General features: G+C 33.9%; 1 protein-coding gene across 1 annotated transcript in view; it reads left to right on the forward strand.

The window, feature by feature from the left end:
* CFAP36 (cilia and flagella associated protein 36) overlaps positions 1 to 15,285 on the forward strand; it is a 40,820-nt gene that overhangs the window by 2,752 nt on the left and 22,783 nt on the right. The window contains exons 2-4 of the mRNA XM_051975308.1: positions 998 to 1,062; positions 2,802 to 2,903; positions 12,002 to 12,116. Of these exons, the coding sequence (XP_051831268.1) occupies positions 998 to 1,062; positions 2,802 to 2,903; positions 12,002 to 12,116 (282 nt within the window). The remainder of the gene's footprint in view (positions 1 to 997; positions 1,063 to 2,801; positions 2,904 to 12,001; positions 12,117 to 15,285) is intronic.

The raw sequence follows: 15,285 nt of genomic DNA on the forward strand, positions 1-15,285 counted from the left end.
TGATGATTATCTATGTGTGACCTGGATGATGATGCAAAAATCAAGGGAAACATAAATATGGAAGAACCAACAAGTATATGGGGGAGGTTCAGGTTCCATGGAGAAAAGATAATAGATTTTTGTGGGTTAAGAAGGTGAAAGTTGTTCTCTGACTTAAATAATGTGGCATTGTGCTAAGCACAAGAAATAGATATATACAGGAATGTAAAAAAATAATTTCTGCCCTCAAGAATCTTACATTTTAGTAGTGGAAACAACTTGCAAACAACTGTGTACATAGATGATATATGCCAGGGTAAATTATGATAATAGATTAATATGTGAGTAGGTACTATATAGACCCCTTGGCACTTTTGAATGAATGGTGTTTCAAATGTAAATAATACTCAGTCAAGTCAGAATAAGGTTCACTTTAAACAGATTTTGTGAAATCTTATGGCAGTTAGTACTACAACTAACTTATCTTAAGATAAGTTTATCTTTAAAAATGGTCTGGCATTTCATGGGTCTTGTCTTTATTAGCTAGGTTTTAGATTAAGGGTAAGAAGAGTCATATTATTTTATGAACCCTATAGAACAGATTTCTTATTTATTTATTTATTCTTATTTATTTCTTATTATTGAGTAGACAGTATTATTTGTTCTTAAAAAAATTTGGCATGTAAATTTTAACTGCTTAAAATATTTATTAAATTACTTATTTCAAGCATTATTTGCCACAACTGTATTCTGGTATGAAAATATAATCTGGACTCCATTGTAATTTGATATGAGCTGTTTTAGAATTACATAATTTACTTTTTGAGGTAGTCTTGTAAAGGGTCCTAAACGTCCTTAACACTTATAAATACTACAACATATTATGTTTTCGAATATATGATATCCAGGTAAGTGAGAATCGAGTTGATTTTAAATAGAGATCTTTGCATTATAATCTCAACTTGTTCTTTTACATTACTTTGTGTATAATATGTTTATTAATTCTCTTAAATTTTAGTTTTTGATGATGAAGAAGAAAGCAAGTTGACATATACAGAAATTCATCAGGAGTACAAAGAACTGGCAAGTTACCTTCATTGATTTAAAAAAAAAAAAAAAACAGTTGATAAGAGGTGAAATAAAACTTAAGTGTTTTTTAAAATCATATGTAATAGATTTTTCTATCCTTAATTTCTTTTACTTATAATGCAGAAATTAAACCTAACATCATCACTAATCATGCCAAGTTCAAAGGTTCTTTCAGTATTTTGTTCACTCAGTGGAGTATAGTTAAAAGGGCATATATTTTGGTCATACAACCTTGGTTTGTATTGATGTTTACTAGTTGTGTGATCTTGGGCAAGTCACTTAGCCTGTTTTTGCTTCACTATCCTTTTCTGTGAAATGAATCTGCTTAAACATGCTACCACAAGATTTTTGTGATGAAATTATTTACTAAGTTCTATTTGCCAGGCTTTGTACTAAATACAGATAAGGGAAAAAACCAACAGTCTCTGTCCTCAAGGAACTTAACAGTCTAATGTTATTCAGTTGTTTCACACTCTTCGTGACCACATTTTTGGGTTTTCATGGCAGAGAACACTGGAATAGTTTGTCATTTCCTTCTGCAGTTCATTTCACAGAAAGGAAACTGAGGCAAACAGGAATAAGTGACTTTTCCAGGGTTTCAGAACTGATAAGTGTCTGAGACCGGATTTGAACTTAGAGTCTTCCTGACTGCAGGCCTAGTGTTCTATCTGCTGCACTACCTAGCTGTCCCTAAGCTGTCTAATAATGGAAAATAAAACACAAAAGAAAACTGAAAATGGAGCAAGGAGAGGAGAAATCTGAATAAGGTTGAGGAGAGATGGTACTTCATGCAAGGAGCATGATCCAAAGAAGTCCTCCAGTTGTGTAGAAGATGCTAAGGTGGGGAGACTTGGGACACAGAAATCAACTAGAAGACTATTTTATCAATCAAACCTTAAAAATCCTATGTACTGGAATTATTATCTGTATTCTAACTATATGGAATCTCAATAATAATTTTGGTTGTTTCTTAAGGCATATTGGGAAAAATTTTTGAAGCTCCTTTTTCTTTTGCTGCTTCCAAGAAATGGGGGAAGGGAAGAGAAGTGGATAGGTTTGATACTGTTTTCTATCTCATTATATAATAATAAAGTGTTTGAGTAGCAGGAAAATTATATTATTAACTTGAGTTTTCTGATATTGAGTCAGGAAGACTTTAAGTTCAAATCTGGTCTCAGAAACTTGGTTTGATTTTAATAGAGGATATGAAAGTAAATTCATCTTAATTCCGTCTATGGCCCTTTACAAATGATGTTTTACTCTTGAGTGTTTGCCTTTTGAAAACAAGGGTGCTTATTCTGTGAGGACTTTTCTGTGAATTAATTTGTAATTACTAGAAGATAGTATTTATACATTGATAAAGAGATGGCTTTGGAGTCTGGTAACCCTTGGTCAGGTCATTTCTCTGGCACATATTGGCTGTGACCCTGGGAAAGTCACCTAACTTCTCAGTGCCCCTGACAACTTTAAACTTGGAAGAAAAGGTGCTATTAGACATTAGTAGAGGCCATTTCTTAGCTGGCCATTCCTGAAATCACAGGTCTTAACGATTTTTTAAAAATTATATATGTATGTGAGAGAATGGTAGAATTTTTCAAATGCCCTGTATTTTTACTTGTTTTATTAAAGATGGCAGCAATTCTTACAAAATATTTGTTTTCCTCTCCCCCATCCCCAGTTAATATTTTATATATATAAAGTTATTTATGGATTTGTATATTTTCTTTCACTAGGTTGAAAAACTGTTAGAAAGTTATCTAAAAGAAATTGGAATTAATGAAGATCAATTTCAAGAAGCATGTACTTCTCCTCTTGCAAAGTCCCGGACATCACAGGTTTGGCCTTTGTTTTATAATATATTATTTGAACAGAAATGATCAGGGTTTGTTTTCCTTGAAACACAAACATTGTAATATGGTATAAGTAAGAAAAATATTTATATTCTCTTATTATCCATAGATTCAAAGGAATCAACACAACACCACTCAGCTTTCATTATCCAGACTTCAATGCTTTTGTGTTTGGTCTGTGTTTAACATTTATAAAATTGATAATTAGGTTAAAGACTATCAAATTTACTACTAGCATACAATCAAAGTTACAAATAACACCAAGTTGGGAGGATGAAGTGGGACAGCTACCACACTAGATAAAAGTGGATCTTAAAGGACCTTGGAAGCCTACACATTGTGTTAAGTCAGATAAGATGAAACTTAATAGAGAATAATCTCATTTCATAGCTACAAAGTGGGAAGACTGACTAGACAACAGCCTGTCTAATTGAATCCAAAAAAGTATTTATTAAACATCAACTATGTGCAATAAAAAACCATTTTTCCCTCAAAAGAAGTTACAATATATTGAGAAGTGAAATGCACAAATGGATTAGCATATACCTGATAATTTGAGGAGAAGGAAAATACTAAAAATCAATATACAAACATTTATTGAAACCCTTCTAGGTGTTAGAGTGTTGGAAGTGCAAACACAAAAATGAAATAGTCCTTGCCCTCAACTTGCATTCTCTCAAGGGAAAAAAAAATACACACACACACACACACACACACACACACACACATATATATAGGTGAATTTGAGAGGACAATAGTAGCTAGAGGTTGAGAGTGTGGAGGGGGTTAAGCAGAGTCTTTTAAGGAGAGGAGTGATTCTAATAGGTAGAAGTTAGGACTTGAGGGCATTAGAGGCTTGAAGAACATTAGTGCAAAGGTAGTGAGAGATAGAGTGCCAAAAGTTTGGGGAGATAAAAATGGTGCTATTTGACTAAGAGGTACTATGTGGGATGAGGTTTAGTGGTGAGTGGGGGAGGTATATAGTACAGTGTAATAAGCCTAGGAAGATAGGCTAGAGCAATGTTATGAAAAGCTTTAAATTTAAGCCAAAGAGGATGAATTTAACCTTAGAGGCAATTAGAAAAGCTCCTGAGCAGGGAAATAATGTCGTCAGATCTCTGTTTTAGGAGAACTATTTTGGCAGCTCTGGTAGAAAGGATTGAAGAGGACTGTTACTTGAGGCAGGGAGAACAAATGGAGCATTCTAGGCATTGGAGAAAGCTGAGAAAAAAGCACAGAAATGAGAAGGGAACAAATATTGATTAATACCTACTCTGTACCTGGTGTGCTGCTATATATTTTACAATATATCATTTGATCCTCAAAACAACACACTGTGAGGTAGGTGCTATTTTTGTCATTCTTTCCCTCCCTTTGCTTTTTTTTTTTTTTTTTTTTTTTTTTTTTAACAATTGAGAAAACTGAGGCAGATAAGTTTAAGCCACTTATCCAGGATCACACAATTAGTGAGTGTTCAAGAGGAAACTTGAACTTATTTCTCTCAATGCCAGGCCTAATACTCTTTCTATTGTATCTAACTGCCTAGCTCCTAAAGATGTTAGTTGATGTAGAAGGCCAATTTGGTTAGAATAGAGAGTAAGTAAGTGATGTATAGTTCTGGAAAAGTAGGTTGAGCCATACTGTGAAGGACTGTAAAAGGCAAGCAAAAAGGCAAGAGATTGTCATTGTTAACCTGCTTAGTAATAAGCCTGTATGGAGAATGAATTGGAAAGGGGAGAGATGTAAGGCAGGAAAAACAAAAGGCCGTTGCAATAGTCAAATGAGAGGTGAAGTAAAGAGAAAGGGAAAGATCTGAGAGAGATTGTATAAATAGAATGAATGAAATTTGATACAGTAAGGGAAAAGTGGAAAATGACTTCAAGACATGAAATTTCAGTTACTGGAAAGATGATGCTACCCTCAATGGAATGGAAGAAGGTGAATGAGGGAGAGTGAGGGAAAAGAGTTTAAAATACTTACAGGATATTCAAGTAGAAAGGTCCTGTAGTCACTGAGTTAGTTCAAGACTGAAACTCAGAAAAAAGATTAGAATGGCCTGTATAAATTGAGTTATTTGCCAAAATAATAAAATCCATAGAATCTACTGTGTCACAATAGACAATGTAGGAGAGAAGAGGTCCTAGGAAAGAATCTTGGGGGACAGGGTAATGAGGCAGGATATGAATAAATATATTACAGAGGTGAACTGAGAAGTTGTGGTCAGACAAATAGAAGGAAAATGAGGAAAAAAGGATGTTATAAAAATTTAAGGAGAGCTTACCTTGGTGAAGAGTGAACAGGTGCTACAGTGAGATCAGGTGAACAGGGTCAGGTGCTACAGAGAGATCAAGAAGGTTAAGTGCTGAAAATAGGCTGCCAGTTTAGCAATGAACAGATAATTGGTAATTATTTAAAACAGTTACATTTAAGCAGTGAAATTTGAAAGCAGATTGCAAGGACTGTTGAGAAGTGAATAGGGGAAGAAGTAGAGGAAATAAGTGAAGACAGTCGTGTGAACTTCATTGTAAAAGGGAGTGTTAGCGGTGGAGAGAATGGTAACTTGAGAGGATGGCAGAGGTCAGGTGAAAGGTTTTTAAGGCTAGGGGAGACTTGGACATTTAGGTAGGATAGAAGAAATTAGTTAAGTAGGATGCTAAAAGTTGGTAGATAGGGATGACTGAAGATAAGTGGCACAATGGAGGGGGTTGGCCTTGGTGAGGAAAAGGTTTACATCTTTGGCATCTAAAGCAAAAGAGGGAACAAGATAGGAGAACAACAAAAGCCCCTATTTTCTTGGTGAAGTAGAAGATGAGATCTTTTGTTGTGAAAAAAGGAATAAAATGGTAAACCTAAGAAAAGAAGAAAAGATTTAGAACAGCTGCTTTGGGAAATGTGATAGGGACTAAATTCCCAATTTCTTAAGATTTCCTCTTTCCTGATTCCTCTTATTGCTAATGTTTCCATTCCAACAGGGTATCTTCAGTTTATTCATTCTCTGCCTCTGCCTCTTCCCCGTCCTCTCCTTCTTTTGCTCCTTCCCCCCCTTTTCCTCCCTCTCCCCTCATCTCTTCCCCCTTCTTTTCCTTCCCTCTCTCTCTTCTTTCTTTTCTTTCTCTCTTTCTCTTCTTTCTTCTCCCCCCTCTCCCTCTTCCTTTCTCTTTCTCCCTTCTTCCCTCCCTCTCTTTTTCTCTCTGTGTGTGTGTGTGTGTGTGTGTGTGTGTGTGTGTATAATCTTGTTTGTATTATGTATGTTGTCTTCTTCATTGAACTGTGAGTTCCTTGAGAGCATGGAGTGGTTTTTGTCTTTATGTCCCAAGAGCTTTACCCAGGGCATGGCACACAGTATCATCACATAAATGCTTATTGACTTGACTTGCTTAGCATAAGTTCTGTAATGTCCTCTAGTGTTGTTCTATAGCATGTGGAGAGGAAAAGGAAAGGCTGATGATAGGTATAATCTTGGGGTCAGGATTGGATAAGGATGAGACTTGATGGTTATAAACACAATAGAATTGAATTGCTTATTAATAATAAAGATTGGGAAATGAGCATAGTATGGCTAGAAGAGGGACAGTGACTTGGGAAAACATGGAATGACAGACAGGTTGTGAGATCAAAAAATAGGTGTGGGGAGAAACAAAATACAGGGAGAGATGGAAGCTCTTTGACTCATTTTCCCTCACTTTCCCAAAGCTTAGTGTATCAAATCAGTTGTCAAATCTCATTCATTCTATTTACACAATATCTCTCAGATCTTTTCCTTTCTCTTTACTCACATAACCACTACCTTAGTTCAGGCTCTCTTAACTCTCATTGGGCTATTGCAATTTGCAATATTGCAAAAGGCAATTTCAGCCTTTTGTTTTTCCCGCCTTAAATCTCTCCTTTTTCCTCCCTCTCCCCATTCTAGTTCATTCTCCATACAGGCTTATTACTAAGGAGGTCTAACAAAGGTTATGGTCAGAAATTTTGTGTTGCTTTCAGGACCATTAGGGTTGTCCAAGAGACAATTGGGGATGAGGATTGGAGCTCAGGAGAGAGATGAGAGTTGGAAATGAATATGTAAATAATTCATTTGCATAGAATTGATTATTCAACCCATGAAAATTAATGAGAAAATCTAATTTAAAAGTATAAAGTGGAGATTTGTAACTTTTTCTGTGACATAGACACCTCAGAATAGTGTTTTTCAGTGCGTAAAATAAAATATTACAAAGGAAGCCAATTACATTGAAATATCATTATCAAAATATTAAAAAAGAAATTTCTGGACCATAGGTAATAAAGACCCTGGTATGGGGGAGGAGAAGGAAAGAGAGCCAAAGCCAGAATTTTGTGATAAAACCACAGTAAATGGAAATAATAGTAACTTGAAAAAGAAAGATCAGATTGGAGGAGGAGAGAGCACTGTAATGAAAACCCAGAAAGAAGAGAATATCCAGGAGAAGAAAGGTGATTGAGTATTAAATGTTGCAGAGATCAAGAAGGATCATAATTGAGTACCTCTTGCAATTAAGAAATCATTGGCAATTTTGTAGCAGGCAATTCCTGTTGAATGATCAATTTGGAAGTCAGATTATAGAGGGTTTATAAAATAGTGAGAGGAGTCAGGAAATAGAGCCACTAGTGTATAAGCCAAAAGGGGAGGAGAGAGATAAAGGATGATTAACTGACAAGGGCATGTTTGTAGGTACTAGTGAAGCAGGAGACAAGGAAAGATTGAAATAGGAGAGTAGAAATGATGAATGGAGTAGTCTGCTGGAAAGGCCTGAGAAGAATCAGATCTGGCTAACAAAGCACTGGTAACTTTAGAGAAATTGTGAATAAGAATGACTTCACCTATCTTTGATGGTATAAAGTTTGTTATGAAAAGTTGCTTTTTTTTTTTTTTTTTTTGTCCTTTTGTCTGCTGTCCTCCCAGTTTTGTCATGTGATTTTGTTTAGGTCTTTTGTCAAGCTTTTCTTTAAACAGTTGCTTTTCTACACTGCTTCTTACTGTTTTATTAGATGATACTGTTTGTAAACTTCCACCATAATTCTTTGTAAGATTTTATAAAGGAATTTAATATTCTAAACCAGTGTTCTTTGCCTGCCACATCTGTTGGCTTAACACTTAAATTTTGTGTTAGCCAACTTAGATGATTTTTACATTATTTTTCTTCTTTTTTTTAATGGCAGCTGGTATAGTCTGAACTTCTGGAGAAAATTATTATAATCAATATCCACAGCCTCCATTCATTTCCTATTTTTTGACAACAATAACTCAGTTTAGATCATTTCTCATAGTACAATAGTATTCTGTTTCGTTCATGTAACATGACTTATTCAGCTGTTCCCCAGTTGATGGGCATCCCCTCAATTTCCTGTTCTTTGCTACCATAAAAAGAGCTGCTATAAAAATTTTTGTACATGTGGATTCTATTCACTTTTTATGATCTCTTAAGATCACAGACCCAATAGTGATATTGTTGGATCACAGAATATGCATAATTTGATTGCCCTTTAGGCATAATTCTAAATTGTTCTCTAAAGTAGGTGAATCAGTTAACAACTCCACCAATAATGAATGAATATTCCACTTTTCCCACATCCTGTCCAACAGTTATCATTTTCCTCTTTTGTCATATCAGCCAATCTGATAGTTATGAAATAATACCTCAAAATTGTTTAACTTGCATTTCCCTAATAATCCCTAATCATAGATTTCGAGCATTTTTTCATACAACTATAGATAACTTTAATTTATTCATCTGAAAACTGCCTGTTGGTGGCTTTTAATCATTTATAAGCTGGGGAATGACTTGCATTATTATAAATTTGATTCAGTCCTCAATAGCGAATGAGGCTTTTATAAGGAAAACACTGACTGTAAAAATTATTTCCAAGATTTCTGCTTTCCTTCTAATTTTGGTTGCATTAGTTTTGTTTGTGTAAAACTTTTAATTTGATGTAATCAAAATTAACCATTTTGCATTTCATAATGTGCTCTATCTCTTGTTTGGTCACAAATTCTTTTTTTTCTCCCTAGATTTGACAGGTAAACTATTCCTTGTCCTCCTGTTTTGCCTGTGATAACACCTTTTATGTTTAAAACATCCATTTTCACCTTGTCTTAATATATGGTGTGAGATGTTGGTCTGTACCTCATTTTTACCATACTATTTTCCAGTTTTCCCAATAGTTTTTGTCAGATAATGAGTTCTTGCTTCATAAGTTGGAATCTTTGGACTTATCAAACAATATATTACTATAGTCATTTACTTCTTTATCTTATTACCTAACTTATTCTATCATTCTATTTCTTATCCCATCTCAAATAGTTTTGATGATTGCTGCTTTTTAATATAGTTTTAGATCTAGTATGGGTAAACCACCTTCCTTTGCATTTTTCCTATTAATTCCATTGATATTTTTGACCTTTTGTTCTTTCAGATGAATTTTATTATTTTCCTAGCTCTCTAAAATAATTTTTGGTAGTTTGATGGGTATGATATTGAATAAGTAGAATTGTCATTTTTATTATACTAGCTTAGCCTACCCATAAGTAATTGATATTCTTCCAGTAGTTTAGATCTGACTTTATTTGTGTGAAGTGTTTTTATAAATGTAATTCTTCCTGGGTTTGTCTTGGCAGGTGACTTCCAAATATTTTATATTGTCTTCAGTTATTTTAACTGGAATTTTTCTTTATATCTTTTGTTGCTGGGCTTTGTTGGTAGTATATAGAAATGCTGATTATTTATGTGGATTTATTTTATATTCTACAACTTTGCTAAAATTGTTGTTTCAAGTAGTTTTTTAGTTGATTCTTTAGAATTCTTTAAGTGTACTATCATACATCTGCAAAGAGGGAGTTTTGTTTCCTCATTGCCTATTTTAATTTCTTTTTCTTCTCATATTGCTAAAGCTAACATTTTCAGTATAATATTCAATAATAGAGTCGACAACAAGCATCTTTGTTTGATTCCTGATCTTTTTGGAAAGGCTTCTAGCTTCCCCCTATTACACAAATTGCTTGCTGATGGTTTTAGATAGATAACTGCTTAACATTTTATTCCCATTTTCTTTAGTGTTTTTAATAGGAATGGGTGTTATATTTTGCCAAAAACTTTTTCTGTATCTGTTGAAATAAATCATGTGATTTCTATTAATTTTGTTATTGATATGGTCAATTGATAGAGTTTTCATAATATTGAACCAGCCCTGCATTCTTGGTATAAATTCTAACAGATCATAATGTATTATCTTGGTGATAAATTGCTATAATCTCTTAGCTAATATTTTATTTAAATTTTTTTGCATCAATATTCATTAGGGAAATTGGTCTATAATTTTCTTTGTCCATTTTGGTTCTTGGTAGTTTAGATATCAGCAGTTTATTTGTCATAAAAGTAATTTGATAGAATTTCTTCATCATCTCTTTTTCCAAATAGTTTATATAGGACTGGATATAGGATTGATATATTAATTGTTCTTTAAATGTTTGGTAGACATCACTAGTAAATCCATTTGGCCCTGGAGATTTTTTTTTTTTTTTTAAGAAGTTCATTGGTGGCTTGTTCCTTGCCCTTGCTCTTTGAGATTAATAGGGCTGATCTTTCCTGATCACAATGAAAAATGCAATGTCTGCCTGTTACAGCAAAAGAGAAAAAAATCATGATTTCTTTTCTAAATGTATCACCTGAGTCAAGGAAATGTGTTACTCCTTCTTGTAGAAAAACGGCTTGCAGATTATAAAAGAGACACTTGGTTGATATTTCTTAATGGCCCCATGGACTTAAAGTGATCAGGCCCTAAAAAGTTGTTGTGACAAGGTTTCTTTAGCAAGTTCTTGTTTAAATTATCATTTATTTGATGAGTGAAGTTTTTAAACTTGCTTTGCTGTATGAAATTTAAAAAGGGATGTTTTTCCAGGCTGGAACAATAAATGTCGCTGTGCAGTTTAAAAAAAAAAAAAAGAGAGAGAGAGATTAATAGGGCTGGACCTTTAAGGCCCTCTATGAAATCTTAGGATAGCTTACTATAGGCTTCAGAGAATTAGATCATCCTAGTCCAAAGGGAGATTACTAGGTTTTTTTGTCTTTGCTAGAGCTAGTTTTATGAGTATCTTCCTTCCTTATACCCCTGTGAGCTGCTGGCCCATTTTTTGGTGCAGTTCTGAAAGAAAGCCACCTATTGCAGTTTCCCACTAGATTTCTTGTTCATTATTTGGTCTGATATACAGTTCAGGTTTTTAGTGAGGCGCTGGGCATCTTTATTCAAGCTGGCATCTTGGCTATAACTTGTAACTTTTAATGTTCAAGATTACATTTCCATTTTGAATATGTAGTCTGTATATAATATATATCGTCTGTAAACTTTTGGTTCCAAAGCTAATTTTTCATAAACTTCCCCAATTTTAGTTAAGAAAGATAAAGGAAATCTATGTTGAGATGAGAACTAATTTTACTTTGTTTCCTATACATCCAAATCCGTTTTCTCAATTCCTGAATATAAGTTAAATGAGATATTTTTGTTGTTTTTATTGTATTTATAATACATTTTATTTGCTAATGGAACCCTTTCAAAATGTGTTAACATTTCAGTTATTTTGAATGACCCTTATAGCTAACCTGTGAGGTTCTAGAATTAAGTCCAGAACAGTGGGGAAGAGTCCTATACATCGAGTGAGAAAAACTATCCCAATCAATTTTAATCATAAATGAACAGATTACTATAGTAGATTATAGCCTATAGAGATTCTATTCCAAGTCTAATAGTTTGGTTTTTGGTACTTTTAAGAGTATTTTGGTATCAAACTAGCCTGTAACAACTCATATGATAACAGCATCTGTTTACATAAGTTTTGTGCCTTCCTCATATCAGTCTTGTAAAGTTAGTAGTACAAGTATTGCTCTTTATTTTCATTTTCTAAATGAAGACTAGGAGACTGAGAGATTAAGTGATTTGTAATATAATTAGAGCTGGTAGTCTCCACACTCACAAATTCAAACACAGATCTCTTAAAATATTTTTGGAGAGAAACTTTAGAAAATTTTAAATTATAAGTAAATGATAAAGTTAACATACATTTCTTTCTACAGGCCATCTTGCAACCTGTGTTGGCAGCTGAAGATTTCAGTATATTTAAAGCAATGATGGTCCAGAAAAATATAGAAATGCAGCTGCAAGCAATTCGAATAATTCAGGAGAGAAATGGTAAATTTTAAAAATTAGAAATTTTTGTTAGACATATTTTACAACCTTATCTGTATTAATTTGATTGTGATCATAGTACAGGTTTCTTGTACTACTCAAGTCTATAGTTACTTTAATACTTTAATAACTTGAAGTGATACATGACTTAGAAGCCTTTTTCCCAAGGACCAAAGTACATTAATTTTATTAAAAGTGTGTATCCAATAATGTTAGCAATATTTTTTCCTAAAAAATTCCCTTAAAAAATTCTCTCATACTTCATCATGAAAAGTATATAATTCTGAGTTCTTAGAGATTCTGATAACAGAACATCAGTGCTGGAAAGTTGTTATATATGGATGGGTCTTTTCAAAGTCCCATCCTGCCTAAGTCCCTAAGCTGTTACTACAAATTGACCACTCATTGATGAAGTTTTTGGCTTTAGCAACTCAGGAAGATCATACCAAGACATGAAAGGTTACAATCTGCCTCAAATGGTAGGTATGCTTTACTAGTAAAATATTTCTTATGAAATTATATAAATTTAGTTATCAAAGACCACTATTCTTTCCATCATGATAGAAAGTGCTGTTAACTATGAGGAAATCAGCCAATAAGGACTTCTTAGAAGGAGCTGAAGTTGATAATGAATTTGGGATATGAATATAACTATGTCATTTCTGTTTTCACCTTCTGTCTCCAGAACAGCTTGCAAAATTGCATGGAGAAAAACCGAAAACAAAAATAACCCTTCCCTTATATTTCCCTTGTGAATTTACTTTTTCAGTTTAGCTTGGAGACTTTTTCTCACAGAGCCTTTAATCTTGAGCATCATTTAAAGCTTCCCCAGATTCTTTCATAGTAGTTTGGGAACTTTCTGAATTTAGCTTCCATCTGACTTCGCCCTAGCCAAAAACCAGTATTCTGTGTTCTGGAAAACTGCTTTTAGATAGAGGAGGCTTATTCTTCCTCTTTTTTACTTCCACTGCTATATAAATAAATCCATATAATATCTCATTGGAAGCTAAGATGTATTCTCCAGGGTGGAGAATTTACTTAACTATTTTATGACTTTTTGAAATAATAATTAATAAAAACATTTTTATCGAGTATTTCCAGTAAAATAATTAGCTTGAAATTTTGTAGATGTTTGGAATTCAGATCAGAAATGCACATTATTTTTTTATGAAATACAAACTCCAGCTTTAAGTTTTACTTAAATTTCGATAAAAATTTAATTCCTGGCTTCCCACACAAATTATTCTATTTTTTAAATTTTGAATACGATTGTTAATTTATTTTAGATTTTTATATTTTTACAGTTTCTACACTTCCACACTATCCTCACTCATAAAAAGTTACAGACTTTGGGACATCTAGGGAGTGCAGTGGGTAGACAGAGTACTGGCTCTGGAGTCAGGAAGACTTGAGTTCAAATTCAGCCTTAGACACTTAATACTAGTTGTTTGACCCTGGGCAAGTCACTTAACCCTGATTGCTGAAAAAGAAAAACAAAAAATTCACAAACCCTTTCTCCACAAGCTTTGTGCCTTCAAGAAAAATCTTTTGAATAATAAAAATCGGAATTTCTACTGATTACCTAGTTTTTCATAAGAGGTTGGATCTAAATAGATCCTGTGAATGTTTTGACAGTTCGAGATTATTTCATAATAATACACTCATAGTAGCCTCATTTTTCTATTATTCTTACAAAGATTGGCAGGGAGGAGAGAAATAATGTGTAAATTTTGTGATAAACTTCTTTTGATGTATGTTTCTGTTGTTTCTCAGATTTTCTTATTCTAACCAAATAGAATGCCCTTAGAATCACACAATTAGAGATTTGGAAGGGACCTCATTGGTCATCTAGTCTAACCCATGAATAAAGGAAATCCCCACTATAACCTGACAAGTTTGTCATCTGCTTGAAAATTTCCAAGGAAGAGGAACCTTTTCCATTTTTGAATAGCTAAAATTGTTAGGACATTTTTCCTAGGCCCGTTTGAGTCTCAGTTTGCCTCTTTGTAGTTTCTACCTTTTGCTCCTGATTCTGCCCTTGCAGACCAAATAGAACAAGTTTAATTCATCTTCTCTATGTGATAGCTTTTCAGATACTTGAAAAGAGATAAAATGACCCTTCTGAATCTTCTTCAAATTAAACATGCCCAGTGCCTTCAACTGAATGAACCTCATTTGAGAGATATTCAAATCTCTCTTATTCTGGTTGCATTCTTGTGTGAATTCTTTCCTTTTCAAATCTTTACATAGTGACACAAGAACTGAACTCAGTATTCCAGAAAAGATCTGACAAAAGTAGTGGACAGTGTATAGTATCACTTGATTATTCCTAGAGGCTGTGCTTCAATTGAAGCTCAAGATTATGTGGACTTTATGGTTTCTATATAACATTTTTTTTTTTTAGTTCTTAAATAACTTTTTATTGACAGAACCCATGCCAGGGTAATTTTTTACAGCATTATTCCTTGCACTCACTTCTGTTCCGATTTTTCCCCTCCCTTCCTCTACTCCCTCCTCCAGATGGCAAGCAGTCCTTTACATGTTGAATAGGTTACAGTATATCCTAGATACAATATATGTGTGCAGAACCGAACAGTTCTCTTGTTGCACAGGGAGAATTGGATTCAGAAGGTATAAATAACCCGGGAAGAAAAACAAAAATGCAAGCAGTTTATGTTCATTTCCCAGTGTTCTTTCTTTGGGTGTAGCTGCTTCTGTCCATCCTTGATCAATTGAAACTGAATTAGCTCTCTTTATCAAAGATATCCACTTCCATCAGAATACATCCTCAAACAGTATCATTGTTGAGGTATATAATGATCTCCTGGTTCTGCTCATTTCACTTAGCATCAGTTCATGTAAGTCTCACCAGTCCTGCTTTATTCATCCTGCTGGTCATTCCTTACAGAACAATAATATTCCATAACATTCATATATCACAATTTACCCAGCCATTCTTCAGTTGATGAGCATCCATTCATTTTCCAGCTTCTAGCCACTACAAACAGGGCTACCACAAACATTTTGGCACACACAGGTCCCTTTCCTTTCTTTAGTATCTCTTTGGGGATAAGCCCAGTAGAAACACTGCTGGATCAAAGGGTATGCACAGTTTGATAACTTTTTGAGCATAGTTCCAAATTGCTCTCCAGAATGGCTGGATGTGTTCACA

This window comes from Antechinus flavipes, chromosome 2 (assembly GCF_016432865.1).
Source record: "Antechinus flavipes isolate AdamAnt ecotype Samford, QLD, Australia chromosome 2, AdamAnt_v2, whole genome shotgun sequence".
Classification (NCBI taxonomy): Eukaryota; Metazoa; Chordata; class Mammalia; order Dasyuromorphia; family Dasyuridae; genus Antechinus; species Antechinus flavipes.